A 20771-nucleotide genomic window follows, 5' to 3' on the forward strand; every position below is an offset into this window, starting at 1 on the left:
GACACTCAAGGTGAAAACATTTCTACTTCGTACTTACTCTATTACACAGCGAGAACTCTTGTAACAAGCATATGTTTGATTCTTTTAAGATTGCAGACTCTTGACAAATGGAGAGCAAGTTTCCCCAAAACATGTCCCCTTAAATGAAGCTTTCAACAAACTTCAAATATATTTAAGCAAATTAGATATTGCAACAGTAGAAACAAAAACAGATATTGCACAAAAACATTATGGAAACATACAATCTCAGATAGCTGGGTGGAACTGCCCTCAGTAACAGGAGCATACTGGACCATACAGCCACTCAAGACTGCTCCACCATTCAAGTAAATCATAGCTGATCTGTACGTCATCCCCATTTACCCACAGCCCAGACCGAACTCTGACTGAATAAAGACTATGGGGATTTTGCCTTGGAAATGCCAACACACCACCTGTGCAACCCACTCTCCCCACCCCCACCACCACCATGCCATTAACTCCATCCTCCACCTCACAGCCTCAAAATACTATCTGACCCCAAACCCAGCTTCCGATCCCATCCCAAACCCACCTTCAAACCCCACCCCAAACCCAGCTTCCGACCCCACCCCAAACCCACCTTCAAACCCCACCCCAAACCCCTTCCCAAATCCAGCTTCCGACCCCTTCCCAAACCCAGCTTCCAACTCCATCAAAAACCCAGCTTCCGACCCCACCCCAAAACCAGCTTCAGACACCTTCCCAAACCCAGCTTCCAACCCCATCCCAAACCCACCTTCAAACCCCACCCCAAACCCCTTCCCAAATCCAGCTTCCGACCCCTTCCAAACCCAGCTTCCAACTCCATCAAAAACCCAGCTTCCGACCCCATCCCAAACCCACCTTCAAACCCCACCCCAAACCCCTTCCCAAACCCAGCTTCCGACCCCATCCCAAACCCACCTTCAAACCCCACCCCAAACCCAGCTTCCAACGCCATCAAAAACCCAGATTCCGACCCCACCCCAAAACCAGCTTCAGACCCCTTCTCAAGCCCAGCTTCTGACCCCATCCCAAAGCCAGCTTCCGACCCCTTCCCAAACCCAGCTTCTGACCCCACTCCAAACCCAGCTTCCAACTCCTTCCCAAACCCAGCTTCCGACCCCACTCCAAACCCAGCTTCCGACCCCACTCCAAACCCAGCTTCCAACCCCTTCCCAAACCCAGCTTCCGACCCCATCCCAAACCCAGCTTCCAACCCCTTCCCAAACCCAGCTTCCAACCCCTTCCCAAATCCAGCTTCCGACCCCTTCCCAAACCCAGCTTCCGACCCCACTCCAAACCCAGCTTCCAACCCCTTCCCAAACCCACCTTCCGACCCCTTCCCAAACCCACCTTCCGACCCCTTCCCAAACCCAGCTTCCAACCCCTTCCCAAACCCAGCTTCCGACCCCTTCCCAAACCCAGCTTCCGACCCCATCCCAAACCCACCTTCTGACCCCTTCCCAAACCCAGCTTCCGAACCTTTCCAAACCCAGCTTCCGACACCTTCCTAAACCCAGATTCCAACCCCTTCCCAAACCCAGCTTCCAACCCCATCCCAAACCCAGCTTCGACCACTTCCCAAACCCAGCTTCCGACCCCAACCCAAACCCAGCTTCGACCCCTTCCCAAACCCAGCTTCCGACCCCACTCCAAACCCAGCTTCTGACCCCTTCCCAAACCCAGCTTCCAACCCCTTCCCAAACCCAGCTTCCAACCCCTTCCCAAACCCAGCTTCCAACCCCTTCCCAAAGCCAGCTTCCGACCCTCTCTCTCCAGTAAACTACACTTATTACCACCTCTATAACACTGTCCGCCTTCATCCCTCCCCCAACTCATGTCTTGCTGAACCCCTTTTCCAAGCCTATGGGCCTGATTTTCCAGCTCCCCCCACAAGCAAGAATTGTTGGGCTGACTGTACTCCCTGTGGTGGGAGATGGAAAATCTCAACCTCCAGAATATCTTATTGAATGATCTCCAGACCTCCCTGTGGCCACCCTCTGCAAACATAAACTCATCCAAAACTCTGCTGTTTGTTTTCTGTCTCACACCAAATCTCTTTGTGTTATCGCCCAGTTTTGTATTCACCATCATCAGTTCCCCGAGAGCTCAAATTTGAGATGCTCATTTTTTGCATCTAAATTCCTTCACAGCCTTGCTCTTCAATACCAGTGTTGCAAATCCCCTGACCCACAAACTCTCTGTTCTTCCGATCTCCTCAACATCCCATCACCCTTACTCCCACATTTTTTCTCCCCATTGGTATCAGGGTTTCCAGCAACCAAGCTCATGGTCTGGAATTGCTTCCCCCATTTTCCATCGCTTCCTTTACAAGCATTCTTAAACCCCCCCCCCCCCCCCCAAGTGTTTAAACTTTTCGTCGTGTGAGAGTACCTTTAAGAAATGGGTGTTTACTACTGCAGTGATGTCAGAGAGTGGGTGGAGCTGGGCTATCTGTCAGCTTTTTCTTTCATTTTTGAGCAGGCTGCAGGGTGCGTTTTAGTTTTGTTTACAGTGTTGGAACTGAAGCCAGACCAAGCAGGTATACTGCTGTTCTCTCTGCCATCAAAAGACTATCTCTTGATCATTTGGTGAATTCAGAATTAGAAATGTTCTCAGTAGTGAATGTAAACCTAATGTGCTTCTGATAAAGGTTTTGTTTTTAAGTTGTATGGATGTTAAAAAGGAAAGCTTAAAGGTTTACTTAGTGTTGTAGTCTTTCGGGTTGCATTTGAATTAATGGTTGCTAAGATGTTCACTGTATGTTTTAAAAAGGTGAACTTGAGTTCAGAGAATAAACATTGTTTTGCTTTAAAAAATACTTTTCCATTTCTGCTGTACCACACCTGTAGAGTGGGCCGTGTGCTCCCCATACCACAATCTATTAGAAGCTGTGGGTCAGGTGAACTCCATGATACACTTTGGGGTTCTCTAAACCCTGGCCCATAACACTTTGGTCACTCCTCACTAATAGCTCCTTCTACTGCTCATGTTTTACTTTTATCTGTTGTTGTCGCTGTTTGAAAAAAACCTATCCTTTGGGATACTTTCCATATTAAATCCATATTGCTGCTTAAATCAGTGATATTTGCAGACGATTGTTCAACCTCTGTCCTTCCTCTGCCCAATATTTTAGCAAACACATCAGGGCTAAAAGTGGGGATAGAGAAATCTTCCAGCCTTTTCCGCCAGCAGGATTTTCCAGACTTGCCGATGGCGACTCCTGGGTTCCCCAGCGACGAACAATGGGCAAACCCAATGACAGCGGTGGGACTGGAAGGTCCCATCACGAGCCAATGGCGAGCTGCGTCCAGTGCAGCCAAACATCCCACTGGTGAGGTACAAACTCTCTCCCAATCATCAGCTATTATCAGGAGCAGCGATTCCCTGTACAATGCACCATTGGCTCGAGGTAAATACCGGCAATAGATCGATACAGTCCTGGCAAATTGCAAAAGGCAACCAGGTGCGTAACCTTGCAAAGCAATTCTACTGAGAGGGGCAGAAAGTCTTAAACAGATCGAGTCAAAGGGGCAGATGCAGCAACTCACCTTGAAAGGAATCTTCTATCTTGGTGAATTCGTACCAGTAAATCAAGGTCTTCGATATCTTTCAAACTCTTGATCTCAAAAGGATTGACCGAAAACTTAAGAAGAGACAGGTGAAGCAGCTCAAGTAACTCACTTTGCTCCAAATGTTCCCAAAGGTTTATAGCATCGCACACTGACACCCTGTGAAAGGAATGGACAAATGAAATGAAATTGAATAAGCCATTCCAAAATTCAATAAACCTACCGTTTGTGGCCAAAGGATTTGTTGAGTGGACATTCTCACTACTTCTGTCCCTGGTCAACCATTCCATTTATATTGCAGGATATTTTACACAATATTGGAGCACAGTGGTTAGCACCAGGGACCCGTGTTCAATTCTGGCCTTGGGTCACTGTCTGTGTGTAGTTTGCACATTCGCCCTATGTCTGCGTGGGTTTCCTCCGGGTACTCCGGTTTCCTCCCACAGTCCAAAGATATGCAGGTTAGGTGGGATTATGGGGCTGTAGGGATAGGGTGGGGGAGTGGGCCTAGGTAGGGTGCTCTTTCATAGGGTCAGTGCAGACCCAATGGCTGAATGGCCTTCTTCTGCACTGTAGGGACTCCATTCCATGGATACAAACGATGCAGCAGTTGAAAAACAATTTTGTTTTCAGCTCCTGTGCTCAGTAACAAACATACAAATCACCATCAATAACAGCTCCCAATTATCCACCTCCATTGACATAGGTTAAAATATCCCAAGTCACTTCACAGAAGTGTTACCAAACAATATTTGACAGAGGTACAGAAGCAATGGCCAAAAAGCTAACCAGAGGTAGGTTTTAAGGAGCAGCTGGCTGCTGTTTTCGTTAGAGAGAAGGTTAAGAGGTGACTTAATTGAGGCATACAAGATGATCAGAGGATTGGATAGGGTGGACAGTGAGAGCCTTTTTCCTCGGATGGTGATGTCCAGCACAAGGGGCATAGCTTTAAATTGAGAGGCGATAGATACAGGACAGATGTCAGAGGTAGGTTCTTTACTCAGAGAGTAGTAGGGGCGTGGAATGCCCTGCCTGCAACAGTATTGGACACGCCAACACTAAGGGCATTCAAATGGTCATTGGATAGACATATGGACGATAAGGGAATAGTGTAGATGGGCTTTAGAGGGGTTTCACAGGACGGCGCAACATCGAGGGCCGAAGGGCCTGTACTGCGCTGTAATGTTCTATGTTCTATGGTAGAGAGGTAAAGATATCACAAGATATTGAATGTAGCCCACACAGACGCATTCTATTCTATAAACCGAGTTATTTAATTTCCTACATTTCTCTGATTCTGTTTTAAGTAACCAAGGGGAATACTGTTAGTTTAACCGTGCGGTTTTCTTAAAAGTAAAAGAATATATAGTTAGAATCATTGCGGTGGGAATTTAAATGTTTTTCATTTAGTGAAAGTCATTTTCTTCCTTTTTTTTGAAAAAGAGGAACACATCCATCGAATTTTCTCAGTCTGAAGTGGTTGCAAAAAAAATAAAGACTGCAATTCATAGAATTCAGTGGAAAATCAGTCATTGTTATTTAACAAATGACTGTCGGGTTTAATTGCAAGTCAAACTTGCAAAGAAATATTTCAGGGGTTCTCAGCGAGGTAGATGGTCTGAAGGCTCTCTGAGTGCAATGATGCACCTACAATCCTGCACGCGATGTGGAACCCTGTATCATGGTCACACTGTTGGCAGGGACAATGACAGACACCCAGATGCATTTTGCATAAGAAAGAAAATAAGAACATTAGAACGAGGAGCAGGAGTAGGCCATCTGGCCCCTCAAGCCTGCTCCGCCATTCAATGACATCATGGCTGATCTTTTGTGGACTCAGCTCCACTTTCCGGCCCGAACACCATAACCCTTAATTCCTTTATTCTTCAAAAAACTATCTATCTTTATCTTTAAAATATCTAATGAAGGAGCTTCAACTGCTTCACTAGGCAAGGAATTCCATAGATTCACAACCCTTTGGGTGAAGAAGTTCCTCCTAAATCTACTTCCCCTTATTTTGAGGCTATGCCCCCTAGTTCTGCTTTCACCCACCAGTGGAAACAACCTGCCCGCATCTATCCTATCTATTCCCTTCATAATTTTATATGTTTCGATAAGATCCCCCCGCATCCTTCTAAATTCTAAATTCCAACGAGCACAGTCCCAGTCTACTCAACCTCTCCTCGTTGGAAGAAATGGAGGGATAATTAAAGGTCAGGTTATGTATGGTTGGTTGCTTTTTGCAAACACCGGCTGGAAACTCAATCAAGAGTGGCATTGCCCCTATAGGCTGGGGGCAGGCTGCCTGTCTGCATCAGTAGTGGGCAACCTGCAACCCGGGGGTCACATGTGGTCCATCAGAGTTCTGCCCGCGGTCCACGGGACATTCTGTTGATCGGTGTGTGCACACGCAGAGTTACTACATTCCACTGGTTTCCATCTGCGTACCTTTCTTCTTATTGGTTTGACTGAAGATACCAATACGCACGTAAAGAATGGGCCTGCAAAGTGAGCTGATTGCTCACAGCATTGACTGTGAGAGCCATGCGCTCCCTCCGCATCCAACCAAGCGCCAATATTTATTTTGCTCTAACTACTTGAACTTGACAGTTCTATTAAGATATGAATGATCAACCCCGGGGTTGCAGGTTGCCCACTACTGATGCAGACAGGCAGCCTTCCCCCAGCCTATAGGGGCAATGCCACTCTTGATTGAGTTTCCAGCTGGTGTTTGCAAAAAGCAACCAACCATACACAACCTGACCTTTAATTATCCCTCCTTTTCTTCCAACGAGGAGAGGTTGAGTAGACTGGGACTGTACTCGTTGGAATTTAGAAGGATGCGTGGAAATCTTATAGAAACATATAAAATTATGAAGCGAATAGATAGAATAGATGCGGGCAGGTTGTTTACACTGGCGGGTGAAAGCAGAACTTGGGGGCATAGACTCAAAATAAGGGAAAGTAGATTTAGGACTGAGCTTAGGAGGAACTTCTTCATTTCTATAACTTATTGTGAAATATTTGGGGTGCGTTACATGTATTCAATCTTATCCATGGGGTCATGGTTAGTCAACAAGCCCAATTTAAATCTTGCCGCCCAACTGAGATGAAGGAGGATTACCCATGCGGCCCACTCACTTGTCTAGGTTTCCCATCGTCAATGTATTATTAATCACTGTATGGAAATGACTTAGTTACGGGAATTGCTAGTTAAACATGTGACATTGTTTATACTACAGATATAGACAGCTGGAACACTTTGGGGTGCAAGCTTCTTATGGATTAATAGCTATGAGGAAGTGTCTTACAATAAACCAGCTTGAATCTAAAAGATCAGAATGGATTGATTCTTCCACTGTAGCCCCTGGTTGTAAGTAATTCCCATCGCTATGAGCGGTTTAGAAATAGTGAGCATTGTACAGGTAATGCACATTTGAAGTTTAAATACAAATGGTTTCAAAAGCGAAGGGAAGAGAAACTGTGAATACTATCAGGAGGGCACACTCAAAGAGGAAAAACGTTCTGCAGAATTAGCGTGGAATTTTAGCTTATTGATTAATGCAATAATTTTTTGAGAATTCTGAACAGGACACTGTTCAATTCACAGGGGGGAGATCCGTACACATACCTAAATGAGGTCACATTTTTCAACTCCACAAACTGTTTGATTCCTTGCAAGTCAATACTGGTGTCCCTCAGGTCAACGGCAAAGTTACTCGGGGTCTTGTGCATCACATGCAGTAGTACGAAGATGTCAGGTGGTGTCAGCCGCGTGCCTCTAAAGGACAACCTCTCGCTCAGTTTCGAGGCAATCTGTGCGGTCAGCTCTGGACTCTGTGTTTCATAAACACAGTGACAGAGCTCCAACAATTTACTTGTGCTGAGCGTGCTGACTTCGAGCTCCATCAAGTATTTCTGCAGGTTCTTCTGCTTCTTGCTTTTCGTGTTCGCCTTTGAGTGGTGAGAGAAACAGCGGAGAAATGTATTTCCATCCTGAAAGGCCATTCCCACCAGGAACCGGCGAACAATGTCCAGCCAGTCCTCCTGAGATTTCCGCTTCTTGTGCTCCAGGGAAATCATTTTCATCAATCCTTTGCATTTGATGTCTTCGGAACACAATAAATACAAGCCACCCAGGAAGTTCTGCAGGGAAGAATGGGAGAAGGTTTTCCCACACTCCTGCTCTTTCCCCGCGCCAGTCATCAAGAAAGGTCTGAGGAGACCGTGCTTCAAGGCAAAGTTCGACATTTCCGCCGACCCGGAGTCTGCGCACACACATTGGTGGCGTTGGACCCCCGTGAAGGCTCGTTTGCTCAACTCCAGGATGCTCTGCTTGTGCAGAGCAATGGCGTTTTGAGTCTGCAGAATAGTCGGTGGTTCGCGGTGGAGTAGGATTTGAAATATGCTGAGAAATAAATTAGTGAGAGTGGACGGCAGTGCCAAACGCCCGCCTCCAGTCCGATGAGTGGCTTTGAGAACAAAACAGATAAATCTGCACAGCAAAGGGATGTAGCAGAAGCTGAACAGGTACGGATGCTCCTGGAGACATGCCATCACTTCAGCAGCTAAGGATGAATCTTCAAAGTATCTGTGCAGGAATTTTCGTATGTGGCTTGGGCTGAAGCCCAAAACCTCCACAATCTTGTCCACTCTGCCAAGGTACTGGTTGAAGGTTTCTTTCGGTCTTGCAGTAATAAGCAAAGTGCATCCCTTCAGCAGCTTTTTCTGGAGGAGGCCAGCAAGCAGCTGTTTGACCGTGTGAGCCTGCTCACCCGTACCGCACGCTGTGTGCTGCGCCAGGCCATCATGGTCCTGGAAGTCTTCAAAGTCGTCAAAAATGAGCAGAACCTTGCGCGGATTGTGCCAAAGATACTGAAAGACTTCATCGGTGTTCCTCAACGAGGGGAGGAATGGCTGGAAAAGTAAATCCTTTAAAGTGTACTGCTTCGCAAAGTTCAGCGTCCTGCACTTAAACCAGAAGACAAACTCAAACTGTCCAAGGTGCCCGTTCACCCAGTCGTGGCAGATCTTTTGGACGAACGCACTTTTACCAATACCCGCTCTACCCAGTAAAGCAACAATTCTTGTTTCTCTCTGGCGTTTTCCTGGGATGTCGAAGAGATTGCCCATGTTCACAGCACCTCTTTCTCTCTCTGCTATATCATAGATTCGGCATTCCTTATCCAGGCACTTGGTCGCGTTTTTGGCAGACTTATTTTCAGCTTGACCCTTGATCATTGTGAGATCCACGTAAATGTCTTCGAGAAGCATCTCGTCATACTCATGGCAAATGTAAGAGTGTTGGCTCATGTCTTTCAAATATTCTTTCACCGTTTCTGTACCAGCTTCCACGCCTTCTGTCGATACAAAAGAGTAAATAATGTTACACCGTCACCTTAAATATGGTGTCACTTCACGCTCTTTTCCGGGAATAAAGCAGAAAATCGTTTGGGAGCAGCTTTATTTTGTTGCTGCAGTTACAATCAAACCGAGTGAGAAGTAACGGGGAACATTTCCCAGCCGGCGTCATGCTCTCCTCCCCCCACCGCGGACTTCCCTGGCAGTAGATGGTGCAAACAATGGAAAAGTTGGTGCTGACCATCCAACTGCACAGGACTTTCTGCTTGTAATTCTATGTTGCAGTATTTCAATTAACCTGGCCCATTGGGTTGCAAGGGAGGTCTTGTGGCGCAGTGGCTGGCGTCCCTGCCTCTGAGCCAGAAGCTCCAGGTTCGAGTCCCACCCCGGGACTTGACGGCCGAGGAAGGTGCGTTCATAACGCGGCCAAACAGGGTGGGTATCAACCTGCAAATACTTCCAAACACATCACCGACTGACGGTAAGGATGAGAGAGACCCCTGGTCAGCCATGCTTGATTTGGAGTGGGCGCCCATCAAGCTCTAAGCCTCAGGTGGCAGGGTAGTGATCTGTTGCGGGAACTATTCGCTATGGAAACGGACAAAGGTCTGCCTTAGTGCGCGCCTAGGTGCAGAAAGAGAATTGGAATTGAGTGCCAAAGACAGCACTGAACCACGTGCAAATTTCCGCCAGACGTTGATCTGAGAAATTAAATATTTACTTGTTTTGGTATGTATCTTGATTGTTGGACTCAATGGTTCCGATGGTTCCTCACCAGATGAGTCTGTGCCAGGATCTAGCATTAAAAGAGATGATTAGAATAGTTTACATAGAATTTATTTTAATAGATTTACATATATTTACATAGAAGTTACAGTGCAGAAGGAGGCCATTCGGCCCATCGAGTCTACACCGGCCCCTGAAAGAGCACCCTACCTAAGCCCACACCTCCACCCTATCCCCCTCACCCCACCCAACGTTTGGACACTGGGGAAATTTAGCGTGACCAATCCACCTAACCTGCACACCTTTGGACTGTGGGAGGAAACCGGAGCACCCGGAGGAAACCCACGCAGACACGGGGAGAACGTGCAGACTCCGCACAGACAGTGAGCCAAACCGAGAATCGAACTCGGGTTCCTGGCGCCGTGAGGCATCAGTGCTAACCCACTGTGCTACTGTGCCGCCCCAGAGGGTTTCCCTCACTCTGGCATTGCCCCCAGCTCTCATCCGCCCACATGACTGCCTGCTGCAGTCACGGCGAACTCCACCAGATGCTTAATCAGGGGCCGTTAAGATGCTCCCTTTAGTTTGATACGTCAGCTTTCTAGTTGTTCTGACATGAACAATTGTACTGCTGACAGAAGTAGGCCTCCACTGGGCTGGATGGGGAGGGGGAGACCTAATAAAGCACATTGCAATTGTGAAACAGATGTAAATGTTAGACGGTAGCCGGTATTCTGTGTGTTTCTGGGTAAAAAGGAATCTCGTTCATAACGGGCATTGAAATTTAAACACAACTGGCAGAATGTCCCGGGTGTCCCCACCAGCGGCGGAATCTTCCGGTCCCGCCAATGGTGGCCAGGTTCCCCGGTAAATGAAAATAAATTCAGGCGCAGACACGTGGGAGTGAATGGAGAACTGGTAACCATGTGAACAAATGTGATGGCCCCCAACCTACACCCAGGTCTCCATCAAGAGTAATCACGTATCCAAGGGGCTTGAATTAGCTGACCTCATCCATGCTACATCCCGCCCCCAGCGCTTGGCTTCCTGTTGTTACCATGTGTCGCTAAATCTGGCAGCTCAGCTGAACTGAGGGTTCGAACACCCGCCCCTCCACTCCGTGGGGCAATGGGCTGGTTTTCATTGTGATGTGCTACTCACCTACAGCTAAATCTCCTTGCCTTTTGAACATCGCTCAAGCAAATACTAACTTAATTAGTAACAGGTTAAATATTTGGATGACGTACATGGCCCTTCACTGTCCTCCGAGCCTGTAGCCATTGGACTATCCATAGGGTGAGCATTGGTCGTGGACTCTGGCGATCTCTGACTGTCGCTGGATTGAGGACTGGCAGAGCCTGCAGTAGTTGGACTGTCCACGGGACTGACAGGAGAATCTGTGCACGAACTAACAGATGAGGCGTTCCACGGTGTCACGGGAACATTCTGGGGAGAACCATCCCACGTTGAATGAGCTGAAACACAAAATTCAGGGAGATGAGAGAGCAGATAAGAGGATCACTTACTTAACCCTTCAGGAGAAATACTTAATTTGACAGACTAAGGGTGTCATTGGTTTTTAGGAGTAACAGATGTGAGAAGACCGGCAGGAGAAAATTGATGGGAATGTCGTGTAGGGAGGCCACCAGGGAGATGCACTTCTCTGATCTGTGCACCTCAGGTGTCATATAGATGAAGGGGGTTGAGCACCAACAGGCTGCACTATGCACTAGAGAAGTAGGCCCCTGCTTCAAACATGCAGAATTCCCAATCTCAGGTGAACTACCGTGAAGACGATGAGTTCTTAGTTGCATCATTTATTCTTACACGTCCACGATTATACAATGCACGTCTTAACCAGGGGCTGGTTTAGCACAGTGGGCTAAACAGCTGGCTTGTAATGCAGAACAGAATGTCTCACATTTATCTGCACCAAACTGATTACCTGACTCTTTTTCCCATTGCTGTGTGGGATCTTGCTGTGCGCAAATGGATTTCCACATAGAGCTCAATTATTTAAAAAATTTTTTTTTTTTTTTTAAATTTAGATTAGCCCATTATTTTTTCCAATTAAGGGGCAATTTAGCATGGCCAATCCACCTACTCTGCACATTTTTGGGTTGTGGGGGCGAAACCCACGCAGACACGGGGAGAACGTGCAAACTCCACACGGACAGTGACCCAGAGCCGGGATCGAACCTGGGACCTCAGCGCCGTGATGCGGTTGTGCTAACCACTAGGCTGCCCTTTAGAGCTCAATTATAACAGTGACTGCACGTCAAAGACACTTCATTGGCTATAAAGTGCTTTGGGGTTTCTGAAATACGAGGGGACAATCTCAATGCATCTTCTACTGTCCTCGTATTAAATCTTCTCGTACATTGCCATTCAAAAGGGTGATTGGACAAACTTGTTGTTTCTTCAATGGTACATCCAGCAAAATTTGGGTCAAATCACAACCAAATTTACTATTTTCACCGTTTAAGCCTGAAGTTTGTCAGAGGCAAAGCTTCGCAAAACTTACCGCATAAAAGGCTACTTGGTGATAGCCCATGGTGCTGCGGGTTGGAGATTAGCATGGATAGAGGATTGGCTAACTGGATAGACGACAGAGAGTTGGGAGAAGAGGGGCATTTTCAGGATGACAACCTGGAACTAGTGGAGTGCCACAGGGATCAGTGCTGGAGTCACAATTATTTACAATATATATTGATCACTTGGAGGAGAGAAATGGGGGGGGGGGGGGGGGGGGGGGGGTGGCAGAAATTTGTGTTTTCTAATTACCTTGGCCAGCATGCGAATCAGGAGAGCTGGTAAAGTTCAGCTGAGCTGTAATAATGGGGATCAGGTGGACCATTCAGCATGTTCGATAAAGGCAGATAGATACTCACATGGGGAATGCACAGGTGATGTTGGCACCAGTGATGTAATCTCAAGAGTTCCTAAGGTCTTGTTTACAACTGGAAAACAAAACACATTTTATAGATCTTCTTTTCCTATTAACGATCCAGTGCACAGTCTGCCGTTCCATATAGTGTAAACTCAAGAGCAGCTTCTTCCCTACTGCGATCAGACCTTTGAATGGACCTACCTCGTATTAAGTTGATCTTTTCTCTGTACCTTGCTATAACTATGTTATAACCTGACTGCTTACCATTGACTGGGGACTAATGACAATCCCACAATCCTGTGGGAGTATGAGCTTCCCCAATGTACCTTCCCTATGTACCGTATGCATTGTTTGTACAGCATGCAAGAAACAATACTTTTCACTGTATCCTAATACATGTGACAATAATAAATCAAATCAAATCAAAAACAGTCAAACGTATTTTCTTCAGCTAAGAAAGTCTTGCTCCATACTTCACTTGCCATTCTCAGGGGCAATTGGGGATGTACAGTAAATGCTGACAATGCCCACATCCCACTAAAGAATAAAACCTCACCCACCGTAATGTCCGTGAAAGCTCAATCGTAGTATGGTAGCTCTCTGCAGAGCCATATACCAGGGTGCCACAGAATCCCTCCAGTGCAGAAGGAGGCCATTCAGCCCATCGAGTCCGCATCGACAATCCAAAGAAACTCTCCCTAGGCCCACTCCACACCCTATCCCTGTAATCCCACCTAATCTGCATATCCGCAGAGGGTGGTGAGCATTTGGAACGGGCTGCCAGAGGCAGTGGTAGAGCCGGCTGCAATTGTTTCCTTTAAAAAGCAGAGTTACATGGGCAGGCTGGGTTTCGAGAGATATGGGCAAGTGGGACTAGCTCAGTGATAGAAACTGGGCGGCACGGACCAGCTGGGCCGAAGGGTCTGTTTCCATGCTGTAAACATCTATGATTCTAACTTTGGACTGTGGGAGGAAACCGGAGCACCCGGAGGAAACCCACGCACACACAGGGAGAACGTGCAGACTCCACATAGGCAGTCATCCCACACAGGCCAGGTGCGGTGAGGCAGCAATGCTAACCACTGTGCCACCGTGCCACCCTTAATGATGTGATGCTTGCAGAGTGATAAAGGGATTGGATTGCCCAGCCTGTGTAGAAATCAGATGCACAAAAATATGGCAAGCTCTACAGTAAGCGGTTAATCCCCCCCCCCCCCCCAGATTACCAGCGATGCAGTGCAGACAGGTACCTATCCCATTGACTTGAGGTGGCAGAAGACCTCCCACTGGCTTGAACTGAAGCAAATAGAGCAGCATGTGACACTGCACATTCAGTACCTCTGAGAATATTGCAGTGTGGAAGCAGGCCACCTGGCCTCATTCTAATCTGATCGCTGGCAATAGCCTTTACTACTCCCTTCTTTCAAGTGACTATGGTGAGCCACTATTGAAAGTATTTATAGATTCTGTTTTGACAATCGTATCTGACAGAGATTTCGCCAGCCTGCTGATTTTCAATTCTTTTTGACTATTATAAATTTCTCCCCTTTTATTATCATCCCACTCACCAGTGGAAGTAATTACTACTTCCTGAACATGATGGTTCCGACACAGTGGGGGAATGGTAACTATTCCCACCAGGTGAGAAAAAGGCGTCAGAATTTTGACTGTCCTGGGAGACAGTCCAGTGGCTGTACAGTGTTCAGACTAACTGCTACCACCCATTGGCAGAATGGGAGGGTTGGCTATAATCCATCCCATAATCTTGAAGATTTCTAACTGACCACTTGACCATCTCAGTTTAATTGAAAGTTACTCCTGAAACCTTTCTACATGGCTGGTAGTCAGTAAAACACCTGATCCATTTATTTTACATCCTTCTCATAATGTGATGCTCAAATCTAACTCAACTGCCTGTGATCTAACCAAGTTCACCTTTATACCCAAGGTTCAAAATCATGACTTTGACAAAGAGTGATTGAAACGTTAGCTCGGTTCTCTCTCCAGGCTGTCAGACCTGCTGAGATTGTCCAGCATTTTCTGTTTGAACCAAGGACACTGTTAGCCAAGATCTTTGCCGCTCACGCTGTCACCTCGGCAGACTTGTCTTCCAGCACATCAAGATCCATGTGTCCAGTTATTAACAGTGGACCCAATACACACCCCTTTGGAAAACCACTCAAACTTCTTTTACACCGCAAGTCTTTGCTTTCTGCCCTGCAGTCACATATCTCTACTCAGATGGTCCCATTCCCTTAACTTGTGCCATTTGTCTTTGCATAGTAAACCAGAGGCCCAGGCTAAAACCCTGGGGCCGTGGGTTCAAATCCCACCACAGCAGCTAGTGGAATTTAAATTCAATTCATTGATAAATTCAATTAATTAATGAAAATCAGGAATATCAAAGTAGTCTCAGAAATAATGCCATGAAATTATTGATTGACAGAAAAAAACAATTTGGTCCACGAGGGAAGTAAATCTGCCGTCCTTACCCTGGTCTGGCCTACATGTGACTCCAGACCCACGGCAATGTGGTTGACTCTTAACTGCCCTTTGCAATGACCCAGCAAGCCCACTCAGTTCAAGGGCAATTAGGGATGGGCAATAAATCCTGGTCCACATCTCATGAAATAATTTACAAAGTCACTTCTTTGGTATTGAGACCACCTACTTGCTCAACCTAACATAGAACATACAGTGCAGAAGGAGGCCATTCAGCCCATCCAGTCTGCATCGACCCACTTAAGCCCTCACATCCACCCTATCCCCCTAACCCAATAACCCCTCCTAACCTTTTTGGACATTAAGGGCAATTTAGCATGGCCAATCCACCTAACCTGCACGTCTTTTGACTGTGGGAAAGAAAGTTCCAAGGCCAAGAAAAGGTGAAAAATCATCGAGAAACCAGTTATATGGGGGCATTAATACAAATCCAGAGGCTGCCATCTGCCCTCTATCGATGCCCCAGGCAAACTAGAGGAAATGTTATTCTTTCAACCTGTTTGAGCCAATCTAATTGCCAACTTCTATCGTTTTTTGCTCCTTATGGTGATTATCCACTTTATGTAAACAGCCCTGTGAAGATCATAATTCCTGTGACGAGAGTTTATTTTTAATACCAATGTTAAAATACTTCTACAAATCAGGGGATGTAGGAGTGTCGGCATCACGATCCAAGTTAATTATCGTACACATCTAGAGGCAGGCCCTGGCATGTGTTGCTGACCTGAAAATAACCCAGGCTTTCTGTCCTTAGGAATCATCGAGTAGGACAGCAGGAGGCCATTCGGCCCATCGCGTCATGACAATGTTTGCCACTTTCCGATTGATTCCATTTCTGACACACAGGAAGAATTGAGAAAAGATTAGCGTTTCCAGACAAACCTAAAATGCAGGCGGAGGTTCCCTGCTGCACCATTCCATTGACAGACACGTTGACGACTTGCCGTGGAAGCGGGTATGACGGAAAAAGCTGGACGGCAGCAGAGCTGACAACCGGGCCGTTAACGGCCAAGTCACTGCTGTTGGCTGAAATGAGCAAATGTGAAATACAGAAATTATAACCTTTTTCCTATTGGAACATTATTACACGTTAATATATTTTTCCTGTTCGTCTCTCCCCCTGAAGCCCCATGTTATACCCTCACAAAACTTAGGGGGGAAACGACCGATCATCCTTCCTGCAGGCCTCATGGGATATGAGCTCCCCCCCCCCCCCCCGCCGAGGGGCAGGGACCCCATCAGCGGATCATTGATTGCGGCAATAAAAATTGGCCCAGGTAGGAGGCTGGACAGAGAGGTCCCGGCTGGGGCTGGGATTGTCACCTGTAAATAGTTTGCTTTAATAATAAATCATTTTCGTAATACTCTCGTACGTGACACCTGAGCCCCAAATGCCTCACATTTCCCTGGCAAAGGAAATTTGCTGTACTGTCTCAGCTGGTGCTGTTCTGACGCCGGCCACTAGATGGCAGACACGGGCCAGCTGGAATGAATCAAATGCCTGCCCTCCCTCCAAGTCGAAGAGGAAGTGTTTATCACTGCAACACGGTCCAGTCGTTGAAACCAGGAATTTATTTTGTGCTGGTTACAAGCACGAACTTGCATCCTAACATTCGGTGCTGCAAGAAGTTGTTGTTATACCAAAGACAATGTTCCACTAGACCACCCACGCAATAACTTGGATTTTTAAAGCACCTTTAATGTAGTAAAGAATCCCAAGGCGCTTCACAGGAGTGTTCTCAAACAAAGTCTAACACTAAGATGAATAAGGAGATATTGGAACAGATATTAGTCAAAGAGTTAAGCATTAAATTCTCAGTGATCTTTGAGGTTTAAGTTTTAAATCAGCTGGACGTAAGCACCCAGAATGCTTATATTCAACCCAAGACTCAAAATCCTACAAGGGTATCAAGAGGCAAGCAAACAGCAACAGTGCCAAACTCTCGGGTTTAATTTGGTAGCATTCAGGAAAGACACAAACCTAACTGGGAACACGCACAGATCCACATTCCAAACGTATTTTCAGTTTTACAGACCTGACTGAGAGGAAGCAATTGATCCAATCTGTGCGACGTGATTTTTCAGTTCCTTCAGATGGTTGACGCCTAAAGGGTAGGTTGTTGGTGTCTGGGAGGAATGTTCTGGAGAAGGAGGTTGGTTCTCTTCACCTAAAACAATGATCGAGCGGATTAGCACATATTTCTTTTTTAAAATAAATTTAGCGTACTCAATTATTTTTTTTCCAATTAAGGGGCAATTTAGCACGGCCAATCCACCTAATCTGCACATCTTTGGGTTGTGGGTGTGAAACCCACGCAGACACGGGGAGAATGCGCAAACTCCACACGGACAGTGACCCAGAGCCGGGATCGAACCTGGGACCTCGGCGCCGTGAGGCAGCAGGGCTAACCCACTGCGCCACCGTGCTGCCCCAAGCACACATTTCTACATTTCCATTCCGATGTGATGTTCTGGGAAGCCAGTTGGGGATGGATGATGCTGCAGCCAATCTTTGCTCAGCGTTGCATTTATTTACGGCGACTGTCATTACCGGCATATACACCCTCACCCAACCACACACTGTTTCAGTAAGTATCTCTTTACAGCTGCTGAAGTGAAGCCCTAATTAATGCACGTCATCTGCAGACAATTCAACACAATTGTTATATAATTAACATACACCCTGTAAATTTCTAACGGTGACTCAGAGATTCTGTCTGAAACAACAGTAGATCAGAACCATTGATTAGCTGACCCAATAAGGTACCGATGTAGCAGCATTTGCTACTTGTTTCCAGTCGCCTACGTCTAGTCATATTATGTAATTTACCCCTGACAAAAATCATGAAATAATGGGCTGGATTCTCTCAGCCCGGGGTCGGGCCGGAGAATCCCCGCGACTGGCACGAAACGCGGCACGCCGCCCCAACGCCAGGACGCGATTCTCCGCTCTAATGGCACCAGCTCGGTCAGCGTGGCGCCGGTCGGGGGCCACTCGACACTCCCTCCCCCCCCCCCCCCCCCCCCCCCCCCCCTCCCCCACCCACCCCCCCCCCCCCCCCCCTTCCCCCCCACCCCCCACCCCCGCCGATTCTCGGCCTGGGTGGCCATTACAAAAAACCCGAGTCCCGCCGGCACCAATCTAATCTGCTCTCATCCAGCGGGACCTCGGCGTGGAAGGGTCCGAGGGCGGCCTGCGGGGGGGAGGAGGGGGGGTATCGACCCCGGGGGAGGGGGGCCTCCGTTGTGGCCTGACCCACGATCGGGGCCCACCAATCAGTGGGCCAGACTCTCGGCCTCGGGCCTCCTTTCTTCCGTGCCGGCCCCTTTAGCCCTGCGCCATGTAGTGTCTGGGCCGGCGCAGAGAAGGGAGCATACGTGGACCCCGCGGCGCCCAGTTTACTCCGGGATCAGCAGCTGGAACGGCGTGGGCCGCTCCAGTGCCGTGCTGGCCCCCTGTAGGGGCCAGAATTGCTGATCCTGAGGCCGTGTTGACAGCGTCAAGAAACACGACGATGTTTACGACGGCATCAACACAGCCTCGGGATCAGAGAATCCCACCCGTTGTATACGTCAAAAAGGTGGGCGGGCGGGCGGGGGGGCACGAGACTCCACAACAGGGGCCTCACGGTAGCATGGTGGTTAGCATCAATGCTTCACAGCTCCAGGGTCCCAGGTTCGATTCCCGGCTGGGTCACTGTCTGTGTGGAGTCTGCACGTCCTCCCCGTGTGTGCGTGGGTTTCCTCCGGGTGCTCCGGTTTCCTCCCACAGTCCAAAGATGTGCGGGTTAGGTGGATTGGCCATGCTAAAAATTGCCCGTAGTGTAAGGTTAATGGGGGGATTGTTGGGATACGGGTTACGTGGGTTTAAGCGGGGTGATCATTGCTCGGCACAACATCGAGGGCCGAAGGGCCTGTTCTGTGCTGTACTGTTCTATGTTCTATGTTCTATGCCAAGCAGAAGAAAGAGACTGATTTAGGGTTAACCACTTGTTAACCACAGATAGGAAATGTGTAAGATTGTTATGCTTTGTCACCGTCTCTTTCATTTAGGGTAACATAATGAAGTGAAGGGGTCATGTGACCTGTTCTGAAGTCTGCTGACAATAACCCTGGGTGGCCTGGTTGTTAAAGAGCGGACCTTACAACGTGGAGTCTATTTGATTCTGCTCAACGGGCTAAGTGAACATAGCAGAATGTGTTCCCAGCAGAATAAACGTCAGCACTGTTGAAAAGCAAAAATCACAGGAACAAAGCAAAATGGAGGTCAGGGTTCATGGTCTGAAGTTTTTGAGCTCAAATGTTGAAGGCTGTAAAGTGCCTATTCAGAAGATGAGGTGCTATTTCTCCAGTTTGCGCTGGGCTTCACTGGAACATGGTCGGAGGCCAAGGACAGAAATGTGAGCATGAGAACAAGATGGTGAATTTAAATGGCAAGAAACAGGGAGGTCAGGGCCATGCTTGTTCCACAAAGCAGTCATCCTGTCTACGTTTAGTCTCCTCAATGTAGAGGGGACCACATTGTGAGCAGCAAATGCAGTGGATTAAATTGAAAGAAGGGCAAGTAAATCGCTGCTTCACCTTGAAGGAGTGTTTGGATGATATGCGTAATGTAAGTTTGTACATAATGTTATGCATGACCTCCGACCACCAGGTGGCATTATAAACTCATCATATCACCAGGTGACCTGGAATGGGGAGTTGATCGTGCTGGGAGATAGACGTATTTACAGTAATTCCATAAGAGTTGTTCAGTGTTAGTTGTTTGTTAGTTAATTTATCCTAGTTATCTTACCACGCAGTTTGTTTTATAATAAATTATTTTAAACTACATGTTCTGTAGTACCTCTTTCCCTTCAGCCAGCCTACAGAACATGACAGCCTTGGAAGGTGAGGAGGGAAGTGGTAAACCTAAAAGGGAGTGGGGTATAATCCTGGACTGGATTCCCTGTTAAAGGTGGAGCAGAGGCTTTGTTTAAAAGTGTAATTTGGAAAACCTGGTCTGGATGCGAACTGCTGAGGGAAAGGATAATTATGAGAGAAGATTTTAAAGGGTGTTTTTGGGAGTGGAGTTTGGAAACTCTCATGCGAGCATCATTTGAGGGGATTCTGAGGAGATATCCACAGACACTAACCTGGGTTCAGGGCGGAGTGTGCGTTTGACCACAGTCATCCTGCGTGCTTCAAAGGAACTTTTTGTGTTAATGAGGCCATTGTAGGCTACGATGTACTTTGTAATCAGTGTCAATCCTAAAACCTATGTGTAATTGTTAAGATAAGTGGGGAGGGGTGGGGGTATTGTATTATAATCCAATTGTTTAATAAATATTTTTTTAAATTATGTCATGGGATGTGATCTGCCCTTGAACAGAAACCATTTCAGAGGGGCATTTAAGAGTCAACCACATTGCTGTGTGTCTGGAGTCACATGTAGGCCAGACTGGGTAAGGACAACAGATTTCCTTCCCTGAAGGATATTAAGGAACCAGATGGGTTTTTACGACAATTGACACTGGTTTCCTGGTCATTAATCCTGCCGTGGTGGGATTCAAACCCAGGTCCCCAGGGCATTATCCTGGGTCTTTGGATTGGCAGTCTAGTGACAATATCACTGTGCCATTAGCTTCCAATTTTCTTGTTGTTACAACTTATTAGCAGTGCAATGATGGTTCCTCCAAGCCTTATGAAATAAAATAAAAGTTACATGACCGGATTCT

General features: G+C 47.2%; 1 protein-coding gene across 3 annotated transcripts in view; it reads right to left on the bottom strand.

Annotated features, from left to right (window-relative positions):
• ciita (class II, major histocompatibility complex, transactivator) overlaps positions 1 to 20771 on the bottom strand; it is a 132791-nt gene that overhangs the window by 16822 nt on the left and 95198 nt on the right. For all 3 annotated transcript variants that reach the window (XM_038820763.1, XM_038820764.1, XM_038820765.1), the window contains 7 exons: positions 17091 to 17222; positions 15937 to 16080; positions 12554 to 12622; positions 10910 to 11137; positions 9658 to 9732; positions 7207 to 8935; positions 3555 to 3734 (listed from right to left, as the gene is read on the bottom strand). In XM_038820763.1, coding sequence (XP_038676691.1) covers positions 3555 to 3734; positions 7207 to 8935; positions 9658 to 9732; positions 10910 to 11137; positions 12554 to 12622; positions 15937 to 16080; positions 17091 to 17222 — 2557 coding nt within the window. The remainder of the gene's footprint in view (positions 1 to 3554; positions 3735 to 7206; positions 8936 to 9657; positions 9733 to 10909; positions 11138 to 12553; positions 12623 to 15936; positions 16081 to 17090; positions 17223 to 20771) is intronic.

This window comes from Scyliorhinus canicula, chromosome 15, assembly GCF_902713615.1.
Source record: "Scyliorhinus canicula chromosome 15, sScyCan1.1, whole genome shotgun sequence".
Lineage (NCBI taxonomy): Eukaryota > Metazoa > Chordata > Chondrichthyes > Carcharhiniformes > Scyliorhinidae > Scyliorhinus > Scyliorhinus canicula.